The sequence below is a fragment of the Eleutherodactylus coqui genome, chromosome 6 (assembly GCF_035609145.1).
Source record: "Eleutherodactylus coqui strain aEleCoq1 chromosome 6, aEleCoq1.hap1, whole genome shotgun sequence".
Lineage (NCBI taxonomy): Eukaryota > Metazoa > Chordata > Amphibia > Anura > Eleutherodactylidae > Eleutherodactylus > Eleutherodactylus coqui.
This window is the reverse complement of record NC_089842.1, coordinates 90460183-90482740: the sequence shown is the minus strand read 5'-3', so window position 1 is coordinate 90482740 and position 22558 is coordinate 90460183. Positions and strand designations below refer to the sequence as shown.

The 22558-nt window shown below is 43.8% G+C and overlaps 1 protein-coding gene across 1 annotated transcript in view; it reads left to right on the top strand.

Annotated features, from left to right (window-relative positions):
* Positions 1–13152: 13152 nt before the first annotated feature.
* LOC136632358 (carcinoembryonic antigen-related cell adhesion molecule 8-like) overlaps positions 13153–22558 on the top strand; it is a 122209-nt gene continuing 112803 nt past the window's right edge. The window contains exon 1 of the mRNA XM_066607166.1: positions 13153–13394. Coding sequence (XP_066463263.1) covers positions 13349–13394 — 46 coding nt within the window. The 5' untranslated portion in view covers positions 13153–13348. The remainder of the gene's footprint in view (positions 13395–22558) is intronic.

Here is a 22558-nt window from a genome sequence, read left to right as displayed (position 1 = left end):
CCGCAGCCCGTTCACAATGTCAATTGCGGACCAGCCGCGAGTCAGACGGCTTCCATTCACTTCAATGGAAGCTGTCCATGCGAGAATGACATGCTGCGATTTTTTTTATCCACAAGCTGAAACCGCAATTAATTTCCGCTTATGTACATGAAAAATCATATTTCCATAGCATTCAGCAGCAAACATCCGCCCGTGGACATGAGGTCTCACTATCTGGCGGCACATGGCTTACTCTAGGCAGAATATGCGCTATTTAACTAGGTGCGTTTTAGGCAGTCCTGGGATAAATAGTGTTGTCACAACGCCAGGAATAAAAGTCTGAAAAAATGACACTTAGGCGCCCTTCACACGAACGTAAGCGAAATGGCACGTGTCTGAGAGTTGTGTTCTTGTGGAATGAAGACACTTCAGCATATTTTACTGTACTCCCCCCCCCCCCCCTCCCGCAAGGTATGTTCATTTGTGCGCGGCAAACAAAGACGCCCAAATTGAAATGGCTAATTTGTTCTAGACGTGTTCTTTCTCTAGCGCAATTACGCAGTGTGTTCACGCATCTCCTTGCATAATATGTGCACATTTGCGCACTCCCCGTTAACTTCTATGTGGACTTTTGGTGCACAAATATGTAGAAAAATAGAACATGTACTATTTTTTTGCCTGCGCAAAATACGGAAATATGAGCAAACTCATTGAAATCAATAGGTTCTATTCTCTGCGTATTGTGCGTGCAAATTTTCCATGTACAAATACACAATACGTGAATTTGTGTGTGCAAAAATAAATAGGCACAAAATCACATTGATTTTGTGGGCACGTGCTGCACAACTATGCAGGTTTCATGCGTATTAATAGCGCATACGCCTATTGGTTTCAATGGACTCTTGCGCTGTTCAAAAGCGCAGAAAATAGAGCTGGACCCATATTTTTTTGCACAACCAAAATGCGCGTGCAAAATACCCACATATGAATGAAGCCATCAAAATAAATAACTTCTATTCACTTCGTATTGAGTGCACAAATTTACACACGCGCAATATACTGCACATATATGGCTGTATGAATCTGGCCTAAGAGTACCATTCGTTCTTGTTCCTCATTGTGGCAAATACGGTATTTTATACCCTATATTTGTTTGGTTTCGAGCCAATGATGTAAGTAAGGACTTGCATGTTGGGGCTCCTTAACCATGTTCATAGTGCAAATACATTGCACTGAAGTGCACACGTGTGCCTTAGGGTGCAGAGCGACTTTTGCTCTGTGAAAGTCACATTATTGCGCACGTATCAGCGCTTTTTACTGTACTTTCTGTGCTGGCAGGGACCTTCACATCGTCGAAGGACACACCCGTGCCGTGATTTAATAGGCTGTGCAGTCTATTTAGTCTCTGGTGTTTTCAATTTCCTCATGAAATTGCGCAGTTCTTTGTGCAATTGCACAGTGATCGGGTGCGCACCCCTATAAACTCCTATGGTGCCTTTGGTGCTCAAATGTGCACCAAAATAGAGCATGTTGTGTTTTTTTCGTGTGCGCAAAAGAGCAAGTTAGAATGGACCCACTGAAAACAATGAGTGCTATTCTCTGCGCAATGCGCTCGCATGAGTAAGCCCTTGTACATGTGAAAAAATGACCACAAGAGCAGTGACCCACCTATTACCACAAATCACCACCTGGAAATGTTACAAGTATTGATTTCTTTTTACAGCCTTGTGGTTTTTGCTGTAAGTGCCGCTGGTTATCCTTCATGTTTGTATTAAATCTTTTAGCAATTCACAATTTTCTTGCACTGGGATAAAATGAGTTAATATATACATTATCTCCTATAGACTCATGATTAGAAGTCGGCATCTGCTTGGTTAAGGCTCCGTTCACACCTGTGTCCGAGGCTCCGTCTCTGCTGCATTTGATGGGGAATATAGAATTACATTCAGCACTATGCTCAGAACAGACACCTCGGGGGAACTTCACGGACCCCATTGGACTGTAAGCCATTTGGGTTTGTTGGGAAACAGCCTGCCTTCCTTGCAATAGATCCTACAGAGCACTGGCGTAACTATAGGGGATGCAGGGGATGCGGTTGCGCACGGGCCCAAGAGCCTTAGGGGACCCATAAGGCCTCTCTTCTCCATACAGGGAGCCCAGTACTATGAATAAAGCATTATAGTTGAGGGCCCTGTTACAGGTTTTGCACTGGGGCCCAGGAGCTTCAAGTTATGCCTCTTTGTTAAGAGAAGTTGGGGAGCCCCAAGATAAAGTTTTGCACCCGGGCCCATGAGCCTTTAGCTACACCCCTATCAGAGTGTTATGGCTCCCTTTATAAAAGGAAGGGCATCTTCACAGGGGCGTATGCGCATTTGCGTGCACCTCAGCACGACGTATTTGCGGTTTGAACGAGGCTTTTTAGCGCGCGTATTCACCTATAAGGGTGAATTCAGACGAGCGTGGTTTGGTTCTCTTATACAGCCATGATAATCACAGCCACATAATGGGACAAAACCAAACCACTGATCTCTATGGGATTTCAGTGGTCTCATTTTCACCACCTCTTTTCCTGGGCGCTATCTGTAGGGCTAGGTAAAGATAGGATTTGCCCTATCTTTTCCGCACGTAGTTGGTCTACATGTGGAAATGATGGGGCGGCACCTGTCTTCCCGCAGTACCTTTCTTTTCACTAATTTTTATTGGGTTTTCAAACTCCTGCACTCTGGCATCAGTGGGAATAAGCCCCTATACTGTGCTTTTTCTGTCCACAGGGTATGTATTTTTGCACACAAGCACGACCCTTTGAAATGGCTTATTTTCTAATGAGTTCCAGATGTGATCTTTTTCCAGCAGAATTACGCGGTGTTTCATGCATCTCCTTGCATATTATGCGTGCATTTGTGCACCCTTCCATTGACTTCTATAAGTACCTTAGGTGCGCATATGCACCAAAAAATAAAGCATGCTTTGGGTTTTTTGAATGAAAAACGGTAGCACTGGGGACCAAGTAGGTTGCTCACCTGGTTCAATCATAGCACGGATTTGTCCCATGCCGATGTAAATGGGCTTGGCAGCGCGAAAAAAATACAGTAAACAGCACTGCTATGCGCGAATGCCCATGATAAAGCTCCCTTCACAGTGCAATCACAGCACGCTCCTGCGAACATATATACGCCTACGCTCGTCGGCAAGAGCCCTAGCACAAGCGTTTTTTGCAGCGTATAGTGCACATTTTTCACAAATGCATAATGAGCATCACTAAGGCTCCATGCACTTCAATGGGCTCTCTAACAGGTGCAGAATCACAAAAGGCAGTAAAATGCAGCTCTCCTTGTAGTAAAACGTGTAAAAAAAAATACAGTTTTTAAAAACGCTTGTGTGAGAGCGGCTATATCTCTACCTCTGTGTGTTATATCAGCCAGCTCCTTTCCATCACCTAATTAAAATTCCCCATCAGGATAGATAGCATGATATGATAACCTGTGGTAACAGTTCTTCTTAAATCCTCATGTGATTGCATCAAAAAACTTCGAATTTTCTTTTCTTTTCCGCCAGAGAAAAATAATTTCAATGATAACATCAGAACAAATATGGTAGGTAGACAGTATGAATGCTTCCTGTATACTGCACACACTGGTTACATCAGGGAGGGAAACTGGCACAGCAGAATTTGCACAGCCACAACTTCCTCTTTTTATGATCCTTTATCAATGGATAGTGTATTAGACTCTGCAGATACTTGGAGCCATATCCGTATGTGATGAATACTCTTCCCCGAGGCTATAGGCTGCCTTCACAAGTGGCATTTTTAGTTGTGGTTTTGAACCACAATCAAATAGTGCATTCAAAAAATGCATGCGGTTTTTAACAGTATGTGAAGTTTTTCCAAAAGGCATGCATTCCACATGTATACACAACCACAGAGTCATTTTGCACAATTCATGTTGTCCACACCTGTGGATAGAATACGAAAGGGAACCTATCACAGCACCATAAACTAGGTTAGTCCGGATTCACACAGGCGTAAGCGCATTCCTGATGCCCGGTGTGCGCTTACGCCAGCATACTTCATGCACTCTGGAGTTAATTTTAATGCATCTCCAGAAAGTATGATGGATAGAACCAGTGTGGCCACAATTTCTTCAGCATAGGTCGGTAGACCCGTGGAAACTCTTGGCAAGTTTAAGAGGAGTAAAATACCATCTAGTCAATAGGCTTCTAATAGAGTAGCACTAAGAGTAGATTTATTAGCCCATCTAAAAGCCGAGAGCCATTGGCCAAGAATCTGTCTTTTAAGTCTTTCTCCCAATTGATGGGCTTTTTTGAAATCTCCCAAATCCCCAGAAAATATATTACATAACATACAAACAGTCAATTTAGAAAATAGTTGGATAGTACAAAATAAGAAGAGAGCCTCCTGATTACGGAAAGTCCAAATAAAGGAGCAAAGTTGGGTATATTTAATGGCATCCTTATTTAAGATACCAAGTGTTTTAAATTTATCCCCAAGCATAGGGTCACTCATTAACGTACTGAAAACCTTTTTTTAACCCAAGATCTTAAATATAAATCTGTGATGAAGTATCCAACGTTTCTAGAGGAATTTTAGCTATATAACTATAAGAGAACGTTTCATTTTTGGGGGGGAAAAAGGTCCAGGATTGAAGGGAAGCATTCATGGGTAGGGACATAGATTGAGGGTTTATATATAGAGAGACAAATTAGGGTTAAGAGTGGTTAAAGTAGAAGCAATTAACAACGATTACAAAGATCCCGAATCACTGAGCTAACGTTTTATGGCAGGCTAACTACAGTTCACGTTTGATTAGAAATAGTAGAATGCTAGTAAAACCATAGATTCAGCACCCCTTGATTTTTCATGATTCCAGATAAAATTTAACTCTCACGAATTTTTGGTCTGATTTAAGAGCAAAAACTTGGGTTACAAGCCTTGCTGTCAATGGGGCTGCCACTGCTGCCGGTGGCCCCATTGAAAGCAATGGCCTGCCGGCAACCTCTGCAGTGATTTTCAGGGAAGGGCTTTAAATATAAGTCCTTCCCTGAAAATCATCCCTAGATTTAGTAAAAAATATATACTCACCTGTCCGCCGCTGCCGGGGCTCAGGCGTGTCTAGCTGCTGCTTGTTCTCCCTGCATTTTTAATCCCCGCCTGCTGAAAAGCTTCAGAACTGTGCAGAGAGAACAAGTGGCGGCTTGACGCGCCTGACCTCCGGCAGACAGTATATATATTTTTTTTACTACAGCTAAGGATGATTTTCATGGGAGGGCTTATATTGAAAAGCCCTTCCCCGAAAATCACTGCAGGGGTGCTGGCGTTCTATTGCTTTCAATGGGGCAATGCCATCCCCATTGAAATCAGTGGGAGAGCTTTGCGATCCGGAACGGATTAATGGCTTTTCCATTCATTTCAATGGGGAAAATTGATTTGACTTACGAGTGTTTTGGGTTAAGAGCTCCGTCACAGAACGAATTAAACTCTTAACCCAAGGCACCGCTGTATTTCCTGCTTAGAAAGGTGACGAAGTTCTAACTAAAAGTCTGACAGTAGTGCTCGGAAATTATGGGAAATCAGATAATATAGTGGAAAGCACATTTTTATTCTGGGATAAGGGATACTGTTGTGTTGTCATTGAAAAGGAAATTCCTTTTGAATAACTTCTCTAAGTGGGTCATTAATATTAATACCAAGGATTAGAGATTTATTTACATTTAATTTGAGCAAGACATCATAGACTGCTCTAAGCGAGTGTAATGGATTTGTAAGTGTTAATAAAATGTAATCGACTTATAATCCACATCTAGTTTTTTACACGACCAAAATGCGCAATGAGTTCTATTCACTGCGTATTACCCCGTGCAAATACGCTCCTGTGTATAAGCCTGTATGGTGCTGTTAGGGGATGTGACTATGTACTCAACTGCTCCCACAATCCTGCACTGTCACCCTACAAAGATCACGCAGTGCTAGAAAAACGGACTCTTTTCAGAGTCCTGTGCCCGTGCTCCTCCCATAGATTTGTATAGGTGAGCATGCACACTGGAATCTGAAAAGAGTCAGATGTTTCAGCCTGGGGTGATCTTCTGAGGGCAACATCGCAGGAGCGGGTGAGTATGAAAAATACATCACCGGGTTCCCTGCCACGTCCCCTAACAGCACCATTACTTAGGTTATGGTGCTGTGAGGACGTGACTGGCTTCCTTTAAGTGACCCATTGGTATTCTGCTTTTTAATTATTTTTATCTGCTCCTCTTGTTGTTTTGCTCTTGGGGTTAATAAATAGTGCATTTCTTATTATTCTACTATTTGGGTGTGTATGCTTCCTTTATCATGTGTTAAGGTGCCCATACACACTACGCTTAGAGCCCTGCTACACCGACTGAATTGTTCAGATTCTCACCAGATCGCAGGATTCTGAACAATATTGTTCAGTGTAAATGCTTGCAGCGACTGAACGACGAACTTTAATTTGTTCGCTTATCGTGTGCTGTTCGGATTCTGCATGCATAAAAAATGAACGTTGATCGGCCCATGTAAACAGGCAGTCATTGATGAACGACTGCCTGTTTATGCCATTGTGAATGGAGGCTGGCGGAAGCGATCTCCAGCCTGTTGTGCCTCCATTCACTGAGCGATCATTGCGCCTGTGTAAAAGCACGGGAGCTATTATCGATGGGACAGCTGTTGGGTGCTTCTGCACCTGACATCTGTCCCGTGTAAACGGGCCACAAGGCTACATTCATAGCTGCATCACAGTCTCCATTTGGTGCCTTTGGCACAGATCAGGCAGAAAATCCCAGAAGCCAGGCCGACCCCATTACGGTCAGTGGGGTCCATCTAGTGCCGCTCAGCTCTGGCATATGATATATGTGATGGATCCGGTGGTTCTGGAATTTTTGTTATTCTTCTGATTGCAAGATACATAAAAAAAAAAGCAACATACGGGCGTATTTGCGCATATATTTGTGTGCATAAAATTTAGATGCACAATACTCAAAGAACACAACTAGAGATGAGCGAGCGTACTCGGATAAGCACTACTCGCTCGAGTAATTTGCTTTATCCGAGTACCGCTGTGCTCGGGGCTAAAGATTCGGGTGCCGGCACGGAGCGGGGAGCTGCAGGGGAGAGCGGGGAGGAACGGAGGGGAGATCTTTCTCTCCCTCTCTCCCACCCGCTCTCCCCTGCTCCCCGCTGCGACTCACCTGTCAGCCGCAGCGGCACCCGAATCTTTAGCCCCGAGCACAGCGATACTCGGATAAAGCCAATAACTCGAGCGAGTAGTGCTTATCCGAGTACGCTCGCTCATCTCTAAACACAACCCATTGATTTCAATGGGTTTGTTCACATTTTGAGAGCGCATTTCAGTTGCGCAAAAAGACCCCCTGCAGCATGCTCTATTTTTCTTTATATTTGCGCACCAAAGGTCCCAATAGAAGTCAATGGGGAGTGCGCAAATGCATGTGGAATATGAAAGGAGATGTGTGCAACACTACGTAATTTATCCGGAAAAAGAACACATGTTGAACTTATTAACATTAATTAGACAAATCGGTCCATCTTTGTTTGCCGCTCGCAAATGAACATGCCTTGCGGACACAAAAGGTGCAGTAAAATACGCTGATGAGCGCGCAAAAAAGCATCATTCATTCTTATAGAGAACAAAGAGAATGTGTGCGCACAGCCTGCAGATATAAGTCCACTGCACTGTCCGCTCGATGACTTTTAGGGGTGACAGCGGTAGAACGGGAAATTGGATAAGTATACAAATAACACATCTCCAGACTCCTCGGGACCTGTCCTATGAACACCATCACTTAGTTTATGGTGCCTATAGGTAGTACCTGGTTCCCTTTACCATTGCCTTATATGAAACTTCCTCATTCTTTTCTTAAAGGTCTGCAGCAGCTAAGAAGTGTATTGTGTTGTTCTGCAGCAGCTGATGTGCCCATGCTGACCCTTGGTAGCAGCTGATGTTTGCCATCTGAAGTTCTGCAGCAGCTGGTGTGTATTATCATGTTCTGCAGCAGCTGAGGCGTATATTATGATGTTTTGCAGCAGCTGTAGTGTGTTTTATGATGTTCTGTAGTAGCTGCAGTGTGTATTATGATGAACTGCAGTAACTAAGGTATATATTATGATGTTATGCAGTGTAGGATATAGAGTTGTATAATACACACTGAAGGTGTCTAAGGGCTCGTGCCCACAGGATACGACCGCAGATTTACACCGCAGTAGTACAGCGATTAAAAACGCGATAGTGCCTGCGAGTGACCGTGAAATTCCACGTGGATTTCAATTGTCTTAATTAATGCTATATAATAATTGAGACCTCCCGCTATGGAAATCCACGGCAGAATTCCACAAGTGAGCATCGGCAGGCAGAAAGCTATTAGGTTCAGTAGAACCTAAAAGCTGTGGAATTCACGTGCGGATTTCCACCGCGGGAAACGTGGTAGAAATCCAGCCGTGGGTATTCACCCTAAAGTTGGTTTCACATACAAGATTTTGTGGCAGTTTTTAATGTAGCTATTGAGCCAAAGCCAGAAGAGCATCTTGCAGGAAGAAGACATTTATGTTTCCCAATCTTCGTCAATGCACTTCAGGTTTTGTCTCAAAAAAATGCAAAAAAACCTACCACAAAAACAAACCCTGCGTGAAACTGACCTAAGAACCTCTTTGTTAAAAAGAGAAGGAGCGGACGTGTCAGTCTGTGGTTTCCATAAAAGAAGGAACTTCATACAAATGTGCTCTATGACAGATCTCTTCTACAGAAAGTGACAAATAGTTCATATATACCACCACTTATGTCTGTATGATTATCAGGATGTCATGTTTATGCTAATAGGAAATTGACATTTAATGTATAGATGTTATTTTGTCTCATATATGTATGTTAATCCTGCAAAAAACACGGCCTTCTAGAGTTCTGGCAATGGAAAAATAAAATTAATATGGCTCTTGGAATGTGGCAACACAAAAGCAAAACTTTAAGAAAAAAAATGTTTTAAATGTGGAAAAATAGCAAAACATAAAAAAAACTGCATAGACTTGGTATCGCCGGAATCGTGCTGACTCAGAGATTAATGTTATCACATTATTTATTCTGCATGCTAAACGCCATAAAAATGAAATCCAAGAAACAAATGGCAGAATTTCTTTTTTTCCATCAATCTCCCTACAATTTTTTTTACAAAAGTTATACAATACATTATATTTACCCAAAAATAATGCCATTAAAAAATACAGTTTGTTCCACAAAAAACAAGCCCTGATATGGCTGTGTCAATGGAAAAATGAAAAAGTTATGGCTCTTGGAACGCGACTGCAAAATTAGTTGAAATTAAATGATTGGCCCATTGGGACCTCTATAGTCATGAGAAGAGCTGCAACTAGTCTCGGCCACCGACCACTGATTGACAGTTGTCTCTCCATGTACAATAAAGCACCTTTCACACAGGATGGAATAGTCCGCATAAAGCAATGCAAGACGCAGTAAATTCCACAACCAAAATCTGCAGGCTATCTTGATGCAGAATTTAAAATGGCTTAAAAACTGGCTGCAATACCGCAGCAAAATCCAGTTAGACCTGAGGATTTTGTGGAATTCCGCAGCTGTGGATTTGGCTGCATCCTGCGCCATTATTCCATCCCGTGTGAAAGTATCTAATAGGTAGACAGTAGTCAGTCAATGACTAGACAGTGGGTTAGGCAGGACTAGATACAGCTCATGAATATGGAGGACTAATTTCTGTGGTACTGTATGTGTACTGCTACTACCGTGTTTCCCAGAAAATAAGACCCTGCCTTATGTTAATTTTTGCCCCAAAAGAGACACAGGGTCTTATTTTCAGGGGGTGTCTTATACTCACCTAGCAGGCGCCGTCCAAGTCCCTCCCGCTGGTCTCCGGCACTCGGGCAGGCTTCGGTGTAGTCCTCAACGCCGACGGAGCATCTCCTGCTGGTAATGGGGCTCAAATACCTCCAGCAAGTAATTGCTCTGATTGGCTCAGGTGGTGCTTGTGAACCAATCACAGCCATTCAATGATGTAATTCAATGAATGGCTGTGATTGGTTCATCGAGCGCCAGCTCTGATTGGCTCAGGTGCCACTCATGTACCAATCAGACCAATCGCTTGCTGGAGAAGGGGTGTTCAAGCCCTATCACCAACAAGAGATGATCTGTTGGCATTGAGGACTACACAGAAGCCTGCCCGACCAGCTGGAAGGACCCAGACAGCTCCTGCTAGGTGAGTATTGGTTTTTTTTCATGTAGTGTAGCTAGAGCTTATTTTCAGGGTAGGGCTTATATTTCAGAGGGCTGCAAAAAATGATGACAAATTCTCTTTAGAGTGTACCTAAGTTTTCAAAAAATGTCCAAACCAGCCCCGGTCTTCATTGGCCACTTTTTTTTTGCTGCGGTTTGCACCATTTGAGCTCTATTAATTCAGTTTTCCATTTAGATTTTCCTATTTTACTTCTGTCCTGCTATTTGCAATACACTTACAGGTGGTGGGAATGGGTCTAAAGCAGCCATTCTACCAGTACAATAGTGGCCAAGACTTTCTCTCCCACACTGCCTTGCATGGCACTGCAAGGCAGCATCTGAATGCCCGCCTCTCTGTTGCATATAGTAATTAGTGTCTCCATGTCTCTGTTACTAAAGGAGCTAAAGGCCTAACGACAGACAGTGGTTTGCAAAGATGATGGAAGGAGACCTCTACTGGCAACCACTTCAAACTTGATTTTCAGTGGTAAAACCAAAAAAATGAATGCAAGTATATTACAAGATTGATGATACACACAGTTTTAGTAAATACTTGCATTCCCCATGAAATAACAATACTGGGGCATCTTTTCATAGAACTCTTTACCATTCCTTTATTATTCCTCCTGGAAATGCATGAAGAATTTGACAGTTGGGCATTACCGTTCTCCCTGCCAATCCAGTGTGTCCTACATGGTCTGGCGCTGTTAGCACTCATTGGACATTAACTTGTGTAGGGACATACTTCATTGATAAGAGGAATAGTAACACTGATTTTGCAACGTATTCGTACATTTCTAGGAGGAACAGACGAAAGAAAATGCAGAGCTAACAAGTTCAAATATAATTTTCATATTATCTGGGAAGTCAGGGTTTAATTTTAAACTCAGTGTAATTCCTTTAATCTGAAATCTAATAATCCAGAGATTTCCATAATCCGACACTTGTTCTTAGCACAGAACCGCATATTCTTGAATATGTTAAGATCAGAACCAGAAAACTGAGTAGAAGAAACCAATTTTAAGACTTCACTATTTGAAAAGAAAACACAGGCTGCGTTTGGCTCATTGGAGGGGAGGGAGATTTAAACCAACAAAAAAAAAACAGCAAGACTGCGCATGACAGCGTGCGTGAGATATGTTGTGAAGAGCAGTACGGAGGTCGAACGATGAGAACCCACATGGGAGCCTGGCAAGTCCCCAGGATTGCAGCCTACTTGTGGAGAATACATAATTGTGATGTACCATGGGCTTACCGGGGTCCTGACCTGTATTGCGACTTGAAGAGGAACGCCTCTGACCCTCAAGGCCATTTCTTTCCCAGATCATGACAACATGCCTGCTGGCAACAACGTAATGGTTTATTTGTCAAACGTCTTCGGTTATTTACACTGGTCTAGGTTTGTCTTAAACAACAGTAAGGTTGCAAACAAACAAAGTAAATGTTCTTTTTATCTATTATTTAAAGTCCCTCAGGGTAATCAAACCTGGCAGGGAAGTGGCTGCAAAGTTCCCTAAGGCCAGGCTCACATGGCTGTATACATAAAACGAGGCATGCAGAGTTTTACTGCTTTAGAGCCGGCGGTGACCTTGCCTGTCGCCGCTTATGGCAGCGATATTGTACTGCGCCTAACAACGTATCTCACACATGCTGTCAAGCGCAGCCTTGCTGTTTTTTAGGGTAGGGGTATAATCTCCTGCGCTGTTACTTCGCAATGGCGCATATACATGCTGCCCATACACAATTTTATTGCGTATGGGAGAATTGATTACGAGCCCGTAAAGAACAATGGGTTCAAAATATATTGAAAGACAGAACATGCTGTGTACTTTTTTGCACTCACACATTACACGATTCCGACACGCAAATAAGCGGAACTGTGTAAGCAATGTATTTGATTGTCTTGCAAATTACCACATATCACACGCACGTACAGCTCACGTGTAATACGCTGTAATCTTATGCTCATATGAGCCCGGCCTAACTCTCTTTGTCCTGTAAGGAGATTGATCCTGTAGAAATGTAGTTTCTGGTGCCGGTCCGGTACGGCTGAAGGGAAGGACTCTCCCAGGCACGACCAACAGGAGCCCAGGTGTCTCCCTCTAAAAAGTACATCATAAAACAAATAGTACACAGCCAAGTGTATACATATATATATATATACAGAAGAAAGAGCCATACCAATGTAAGGGTAGCGTATAATTTAGATTGGTTTACTAGTAGCAGTAGTAGTTGAAAATGTTTCATACTTTTTATTACAATCTGACAACCCAGAATATTTGATAATCTGGCACCTATCGTGTTCCATTACTGTACATAGTCATATGTCCAAGAACATCAGATCATTGTGATTTTACTGTAGACACTGTGTGAGCACATTCACGTGCTTCTGATTTGCCCCAGATTTAGTTATAGATTTGCAGCACATTTCAACCCTTCAATTTGACATCAATTGAAAGGATGAAATCTGCCGCAGATCTGCACTAAAATCTGCAACAAAATCTGGAGCAAATCAGCGATGTGTGAACACACCCTGTAGATTTGTGACATCACTGGCAGTTTTGTACTAGAGGTGTCTTCGCAGCTTCAATCCATGTCTCCCCTTCCAGTATAAGATGCAGGCAGCCTCTGATTATAGGCTCAGGACCCAGATGTTTGTAGGGATTGTTTATGACCTGTAGTTCCACAAGTGAGAGAGGATCAGCAGCTAAAAAGCAGCAGATCTAATCCTTTCATAGAGAACATTTACACTGAAATCAACATTCTGCTCAGGACACTGAGTAATCGTGCTGAATTTGGAAATCCTTGTGTTACTTCCCCATTAGCACCTCCCTGAAATTGGACAGCCCCATACAGCCAGCCATGTGACAAAGAGCTTTACAGAGAATTGGAGGAGAAGGCACGGAGACGTGTGGGAGTAAAGATCTGTGTATCTATTAAAATCAAGATGTCATAGAACAATCTTAGATTAACGGTCATATATGTAACGTCACCAGGACCAGGGGAGTAGCAGAATGCCAGGATCTGGGTGAACAGAAGACCTGCTGCTATTTGTTGCATTTGGTGTTTACAGCCTGGATACAATGTATCTCCAGATTCATCACTTCAGTCATTGTGTGCTGCTCGCAGGTAAGAGAGGGTTCTGACATACAGTTTGTGATGTCAGAGCTAAGATAGATCATGTGGTGTGTAATGTTCTGCCTAGGTCATTTATTCTGAAAGGTTTCATGTAATGATTAGAGATATAGCTGAATTTGTGATGGAACTCTCGCAACTGTATATATGCATTGTGTTAACTCTAAGCAACCCCAACTAAGGTAACTAAGGGTCCTTTTACACTGCAAGATTTTACCCGGTGACAAGCGCCAACTAACGACATTGGTGCTTGTTTACCTGGCCTTTCCACAGGCCAATTCAGAATGTATGGTGGAGGAACGATCCTTATTACAATAGTTCATTCCCCATACATTCATGATTAATGGCCTCTCACGCCTTGTTTACAATTGGAGATGTAATGCTGACAATGATTATTTTTTCGGCTGAGCAAAAGATGTGATCAACCGATGAATGAGTATTTGCTCATTCGTCAGCTGATGGGGTGCAGCTTCACATGGCCTGATGACTGAGCAAACGAATGTTCATACCCGATCATCGAGCCATGTAAAAGGGTCTTACAGACACTAGTTAGGTCTTTTTCTGATGGCTATAATATGTATTATGGCTGTAAGACAAGGATGACCTGTGGAACTCACAATTTAATTTTGCCAGGTAAGACATATATATTAGGTTTAATTTTTTACGACACCAATTACTTTGTCGGTATGTTTTTGTAGTATAGAAGGAAGCAATAAAAATAAAAGAAATGCCACACAAACAGAGAGAACATACCAACTCAATGCCAATGTTGTCCTTGTTTAGATTCATCCAAGGGCCCCAGCACTGCAAGGTAACAGTGCTAACCACTGAGCCACCATGCTGGTCCCATGGTGAGTAGAGTTGAGCGAGCATACTCGCTAAGGGCAATTACTTGAGCGAGCATTGCTCTTAGCGAGTACCTGCCCGCTCGGAAGAAAAGGTTCGGGTGCCGGCAGGGGGCGGGGAGCGGCGGGGGAGAGCGGGGGGGGGGGGGGGGCAGAGGGGAGATCTCTCTCTCCCTTTCTGCCCCCTGCTCACTCCCTCAACTGCAACTCACCGCTCAACCGCGCCAGCAGACAATTTTTTTCTTCTGGGCGGGCAGGTACTCGCTAAGGACAATGCTCGCTCGAGTAATTGCCCTTAGCGAGTATGCTCGCTCATCTCTAATGGTGAGCTAAGATCAGTTCTCTTGAACCAACCGGCAAGACTTCAAATCAGATACATTCAGCACCGGGCCTATATATATTGTATTATATATATAATATATCTTATATATAAAACACTAGATCTGTTTGTTTGTGTCGTAAACAAATCCACAGTTTTGCTCCGATTTGAGTGAAATTTTGCGTGAGTGTTCTTCAGCACCAGGCGACGAATACGGGTGTCATTAAAAATCAAAAGCTCACCAACTTCCCTTGTAATTCTTGTTGCCAATAGCAACCAATCACAGCTCAGCTTTCATTTCTTATACTGCTGAGGTAAAATGAAAGCTGCGCTGTGATTGGTTGCAATTTCTTATACTGCTGAGAGAAAATGAAAGCTGCACTGTGATTGGTTGCTATAGCTCAGCTTTAATTTCTTATACTGCTAAGGTAAAATGAAAGCTGCTCTGTGATTGGTTGCTATGGGCAACACAGATTTTCTTTTGGACAGCTTCCATAACAGTGCGGTGCTCGGATTATTTATGTGGCCCACTTTGTATATTCCAGGACTGCTAGTCAGTTATTATGTAGAAGAAGGAAATAACTTTGAAAGTCCAATTTTCAATAACCAATCCCTGTGCTTATAGCGCCGTGCAATGCATGGGTATATCACCTAGTATTATATATATGCTTGGGCCTATATTTTATTTCACTGTGTTTTCTGCCTCAGTAGTTATTAGGATGGATTCTTGCACTTGATAAAAATGGGGACACATGTAACAGGAAATAGTGTCTGAACACAATGAAGCTCTCCTCTCCCAATAATGGGGATCACAATGTACAGACTCTGACAGCCATCGGTTATTGAAACTGGTTTGGAAGATTTTCCTGCCAGTCAAATTATTATCAGATCTGAAGGCTGATTGTCTGTACGTGTAAACCTGGGCTATTTCTAGAGCGGTGATAATGTATATCAAGACTCGCTGCTATGTGCTCAGTGCCTAAAGTGTGACAGCTAAAACACCAAAACTGAGTCATTTGCAATTGCAATATTGTAACGCGTGAACTGGCAGAAGAATTTACATCACAACAGATGTCTGCAGTCTTTGGCCTACATGAAAGCTGGGGCTTGTAGTTGTACAGCAACAAGAAATAAACTGCTTTCACTGGATGCTATTCATATCATTGCCCAAGAAAAGAGAGTCCATTATTGCGGCTGAATTTCGAGGTTTTGTAGTCTCTACAATTTAGGAACTGCAATATGTGCAATTTTCTAGTTTTCATTAGTCAGGAAAAATTCCAGCACATAGAATGCTAAATTACAGTCCTTGGCAAAATGTTTATTAATATTCAAAGACGGTGCAAGGGTTTTTGGGTTGTGGGGGTGTTCTGGTAGAGTTGGAAGGGACCTCCAGGGTCATCAGGTCCAACCCCCTGCTCAGTGCAGGATTCACTAAATCATCCCAGACAGATATTTGTCCAGCCTCTGTTTGAAAACTCCCATTGAAGGAGAACTCACCACCTCCCATGGTAACCTGTTCCACTCATTGATCACCTTCACTGTCAAAGTTTTTCCTGATATCAAATCTTTCTTCTTTCTCATTCAGTTTCAGTTTCATCCCATTGATTTTAGTTTTTTCTTGTGCAAATGAGAATAGGGCTGATCTCTCTTTTGGAGCGGCTTCGCCATTGGCATTCCGCTGCGGCTATCTCTCCCCATAGAGAGAAGAGAGGCCGCCCCGGAACAGGGAAAAGAATTGACATGCCACAGTTTTGAATTCCACGCCGCATGTCCGTTTCCGTGCTGCTTGGCTGCAACAGATTGACCGCAGAGTGTGGATAAGATTTTTGCAAAATCTTGTCCACTTTGCTGGCTAATCCCGGGATTAGGAGCCACGGGCGGAATTGCCGTGAAGAATTTCCACAGCAATTCTGCCCTGTGTGAACCCAGTCTTATAGTTATCAATGTAAAACAGCTGTCTGACATGTTTCATTGTTTATCATATTGTGAATGTTGTAATGTTTCATGTTATATATGGGTGACATTTTTTATAACAGCTCATTATAAGAATATTTGCTACCATTCCAGAATCACTTTCTGGGAATACCAGAGAATTCCTTATCTACATTAACAGCTAGAAAGCACCCCCTTAAAAAGTTCCAGGCAAAGTGTGGCCATGGGCAAAAATTGAAAGTGGGCTCAGAATGCAGAAATATTTTACCGTACAAATTACCGTATTTTTCGTCTTATAAGATGCACCGGTCTATAAGACGCACCCCCGATTAGAGCCGGAAAATGGGTGAAAAAAAAAATTACTCACCCTCCCCCGGCGGGCGGCGGCGTTTGGCGGGCGGCGGCGGGCGGGCGGCAGCGGCGGCATTCGGCGGTGGGCGGCGGGCGGGCGGCAGCGGCGGCATTCAGCGCTGCAGGCTGTCGCTTCCTCCTGGTCCACGACAGAGCATTACTTTCTGGACGCAGGGCTGTGATTGGCTAACACACCGTCAGCCAATCACAGCCATTCAATGATGTCATTGAATGGCTGTGATTGGCTGACGGCGTGTGTTAGCCAACACAGTATTAGCTTTCTGGAGGCCGGGATTTCAAGCCCCGCGTCCAAAAAGCAATGCTCTGCTGGGGACCAGGAGGGAGCGACAGCCTGTAGCAGCGCCGCAGAACACCGGGAGAGGTGAGTAATGATTTTTTTTGGCGAATTTTCGGCACATTCGCTTTATAAGACGCAGGAACTTTTCCCCCCCGCTTTGGAGGCGGAAAAAGTGCGTCTTATAGAGCGAAAAATACGGTACACAGTCATATTCAGTTAATATAGAAGGTGCTGTGATGAGATCTGCAGCACTGATTTTTAGCACTTCCAGGTGTATTGCTAGGGTCTTAAACATTTAGGGGAACAAACCTCAAGGTATATAATCCCCTTGCACAAAAGAATTATGTATAATATCACTATACCATTGCTTATATGTGTATGACTGGAGGTCTCTTGTGTTCCCCTTAAGTCCAGTCTTAGTGTTTGCAGCCTGTTCTAGCCTGTCTCAGGGGGCGGGGCCTTTCATTCACCTATTCACAAATCACGGACAGCGGTATTGACTTAAGCTACTGACTGCTCCGCTGATATTTTTTGATTTTTTTCCTGCCAGTCACCCTTTCATGTTTTTATGTATGGTAACAATGTGTTTCCTTCTCTGTAAGAAACAGTGTTCATTCCACTGATCTTACATCTCTAGCCTTTGGAGCAAAGTTATGTAGGAAGCTCCATAGCAATACTAGTGGTTTTGAATTCTGTTCACCCTAGTAGATTTTTCTCAAATGTACTTGCAAGTCATAGCCCGTAACATGCTGTCATAAATAAAAAGCCACAAATAGAAATGGGAGTGGGTACATTCTGATAGATAGACGACCAGGGGTACGAGTTGTGTTTACAGGTTTCGCCGTGACTGCGCAGTGTTGTTCTTAAAGGGGATGGAGGTAATACACTCAAGATGGCCCGACTCTGGATCTATACACTCTGTTTTAGAGGCTCCGGGGGGCGGCTTATTCTTAATTATGGGGGAACTGTAGTGGCCCATCATCCTGGTCCCTCCATAAATGTCATACATGTTTGTCTCATGTAGATGTACTGTGCAAAACCTGTCTTGTCATATCCAGTGTGTGTGTTGCACAGCTGCGGCACTTTAGAGATTAACCTCAATAAAATCATTGTCTGCCTGTAAATGTATCAGTCTGTCATATCATGTGGTATGTGAGAGGGTATAAATAGGAGTGACTGAGAGCGGGAAAGGAATTCCATCTTCAGAGAGTTCCAACTGGTATACCACCTAACACAGAGCCACATGGAAGCACCTTTAGCTTCCTTGTGCTGAAGATGGAAGAGGAGGAGAGATATCCCGTAACGACTGCATTTTGTATGAGAGTGGAGTGAGCCCCAAGCAAAGAGAGAGCCCTTTGTAAGTAATTCTGTATGACAGACCCAGTGCAGAGGTACAAATTCAAAGCCACAAGTTTTCCTACGCGGCCGTCCAAAGTTAGGATCACCGCGTAGAACTACTCTCCTAAGTCACACCCATACGTCTCCAGTGCGGGGTGCAAATCCTAAAAAGTAATAATTGCTACCAGAGTGTCTGTAGAGTGATCCCTTCTCCTTTCCTCCTCCTGTCCAGAATAGGTACCTGATAGATATTGTGGACTGTAGGACCGGTTTCATCCTGTGTATCCTCTCTGACCTCTGATCTCTTTTCTTACCTGCACTGTGAAGATTGTACCAGAGTTGTTGCGTGATAATTGTTTGCCAAAGTTATTTCAGGTAAAGTTCATACCAGGCCTTAACCATTCCTGGGGATCCGAGGTACTTCAAATCAGTGTCTGTGTTTATTCTCCGCTGTGTAATATATCGGTGTGTAGGAACGGTGGCATCACCCGTGACAACTACTACCCCCATCATCCTGCTTATTGGCATTCCCTATCCTAGGGGTGTCAACATTGGCCTGCAGTCCTTCTCTGGCCTTCGCTACATGTCATCCCTCTGGGAAAGGAGCCTGGCAAGTGCCGCTGTGACAAGCCATCACTTAACCCTCCTAGCTACCCACTTATGTTAAGTGTCCGGGGTACCCCTCTGGGGTGTTGCAAATACCAATATACTAAAACCAATATAATGTCCATACAGTGACCATATAGCGCTAGATATCAGTTCTACACAGTTATTTAGTTAATAAGTTATTACAGTACAGTTATATTCATTGATAACAAGTGCCGTACCCTTTCAGTATTTTCCTTCTGGCACAGCTTGCCATGAAGGCTTTTTCCAACCCTAATTTGTATCTATAGTTTGTTGCCCAGACATATCTGGCTCAGCTTTCCAGCATCCTTCCCACCTATTACCTACCTACATAAACTCCACATCCAGCTGCTCTCCCCTTCTGTCCTGATGCTGTATCAGTTATGTGGCACAGCAACACCATATTCTGAATTTTAAAGTATTGCCATAACTATTATTTGTCCCCCTAAATACTGTCATACAGCACCCCTGAAAAGATCACTGCCAGTTAGATAAAGGCAGATAGTACCTCATTTTTTCTCCTCAGTTCAAAACTGAGCCCCACACAGTAAAAATGCTAGGTTGCTTGTACCCCATTAATTAAAAGTAACCCCTTTGTGTCAACAAATAGTGTCACCTTTTGTACCCCAGAAAATAATAGTGCCCACACACTAATAGTGCATTCACATAGGGCGCCTGCACACGAGCGGAAATTCCGCTGCGGGATTTCCTGTGGAATTTCCGCCCCTGGAAGTTGCCATAGGATTGCGTTAACAAACGCAATCCTAAGCAGAAGGCCGTGCGAAATCTCACGCGGCAAACAAATCGCTGCGAGCCCCGCACAGAAACGTCACTCACCGGCCAACTGTGATGTGGATGGAACTTGTGTGTGAAAAGAACCTATTGATTTATATGTTTATTCACATAAGTGATTTTATCTGTGGAATGATAGTCTGAGATGAAAAAAATCGCTGTATGACCTACCTTTCGGCGATTTTTCTTAAGAATCTCCCATTAAATCCTATGGGAGCAAAAAAATTATGTTGTGCTCGCATTTTTATCATTTTATCTATTGGAAGCACATGCAATTGTTTCATGTGTGTGAAAAACGTGCATGAAACTTGCATGTACATACATGCAATGTGTTTTTTTATGCCAAAAGACATCACAATCACTGAGAAATCGGTTAAATAAAGTACAATATAGGTCTGATTCTCTTGTACCTACATTGCACTCGCCCTTGTGAAAATACCCTAGTAGTGTTACGTATTGCTATCATAATCCTCTGTCACACTTCTCCCCATGCCCCTCCTTATGCCCCATCCCTCTCCATATGCCCCCTTCTCAGTCCCCGTGCTAAAGTAAAATAAAATGCCAGTACTGCTGTATGTGACATGCTGGAGAGACCCCAGACAACAGAGCGGCCCGTAATATAGAGTAAGAATACCCTGCCGGACGTCTTCGGAAATCGGAGCTGTACAGGCTTCAATCAAAATGTCTGAAGACGTCAGACAGTGGATTGGAAAGGGTTAAATGCAGCCAATGACTGAAGGACGAATGATAATAAGTTCGCTCATCGTTCTTCATCCAGTTTCTGCAGACATAAAAAGCTGACGATAATTTGGCCAGTGTAAACAGGCAGTCATTCATTTATGAACAACTGCCTGTTCACAATGAATGGAGGCGGACGGCTGGAAAAGATCTCTGGTGAGTTCCTCTTCCATTCATTGACGCCCCCCTCACACAGGCGCTTTTTACTGCGATTATCACAGCGCTTTCAGCAACGCGCTAATTGCAGTACAACACAATTGTGTTCAATGGGACAACTCACACAGGCACAGACAGACGTTTTTAAACACTGTGCGCTGCCCATTAAAATGAATCGGCAGAGTTTTCAGCGCTGCTGAAAACGTTGCAGAACTTGGTACCGAATTTTTGACAGCGTTAAATGCCTTAACTACACTATGTGGAAAAAAAAGCAATACTGACCTAGCAGGCACTATCTGAGTCCCTCCCGCTGCTCTCTGGCGTTTCTGCAGACTTCCATGCAGTTATTAGCCTCCAGCAGAGCATCTCTTGCTAGTAGAGATGAGCGAACGTACTCGTCCGAGCTTCTCGTTCGAGTATTAGCGTGTTCGAGATGCTCGTTACTCGTAACGAGTACCACGCGATGTTCGGGTTACTTTCACTTTCATCTCTGAGACGTTAGCGCGCTTTTCTGGCCAATAGAAAGACAGGGAAGGCATTACAACTTCCCCCTGCGACGTTCAAGCCCTATACCACCCCCCTGCAGTGAGTGGCTGGCGAGATCAGGTGTCACCCGAGTATAAAAATCGGCCCCTCTCGCGGCTCGCCACAGATGCATTCTGACATAGCTCAGGGAAAGTGCTGCTGATGGTGGAGCTGCTATAGGGAGAGCGTTAGGAGTGATTTTAGGCTTCAAGAACCCCAACGGTCCTTCTTAGGGCCACATCTAACCGTGTGCAGTACTGTGGAGGCTGCTTTTTGCAGTGTTGCACATTTTTTTTTTGGTATATCGGCCGTGCAGAGCATTGCGCCCTGCAGTAATACTCCAGGGCCAGAAGCGCTTAGGCAGGAACAGGAGACATATTGATTGAATATAGGCAGTGGGCCTTTGCAAAAAAATTTGGGGAAAAAAATCTATTTGGGCTGCCTGTGACTGTCCTCAGTGTTCTGGGTCTCTGCTGGGTGTAGTAGTTCTCCAAATTCATATGCAGCCAGCTAAGTGTTACAGCAGGCTTGCGCAAAATTATTTCCTGGCTCTGTCTGGGCTGTGAAATCACCGCTGTATTGCAGTTCACAGTGCAACACTCTGCAGTTCTTTGACATACTCCAGGGCCAGTAGCGGTGACGCAGAGAGAGAAGAGATATATTTATTGAATATAGGCAGTGGGCCTTTGCAAAAACATTTGGGGAAAAAAATCTATGTGGGCTGCCTGTGACTGTCCTCAGTGTTCTGGGTCTGTGCTGGGTGTAGTAGTCCTCCTAATTCATACACAGCCAGCTAAGTGTTACAGCAGGCTTGCGCAAAATTATTTCCTGGCGTTCCGTAAGCGAAGTCAGCCTCCAACCACAGGCCAATAAGCGGCACATTTAATTACAGCGTTCTGTTTCTGCATTACTGGTAATACAGCATGCTGAGGGGTAGGGGTAGGCCTAGAGGACGTGGACGCGGCCGAGGACGCGGAGACCCAAGTCAGGGTGTGGGCACAGGCCGAGCTCCTGATCCAGGTGTATCGCAGCCAACTGCTGCGGGATTAGGAGAGAGGCACGTTTCTGGCGTCCCCACATTCATCGCACAATTAATGGGTCCACGCGAAAGACCTTTATTAGAAAATGAGCAGTGTGAGCAGGTCCTGTCGTGGATGGCAGAAAGTGCATCCAGCAATCTATCGTCCACCCACAGTTCTGCGCCGTCCACTGCTGCAACTCAGAATCCTCTGGCTGC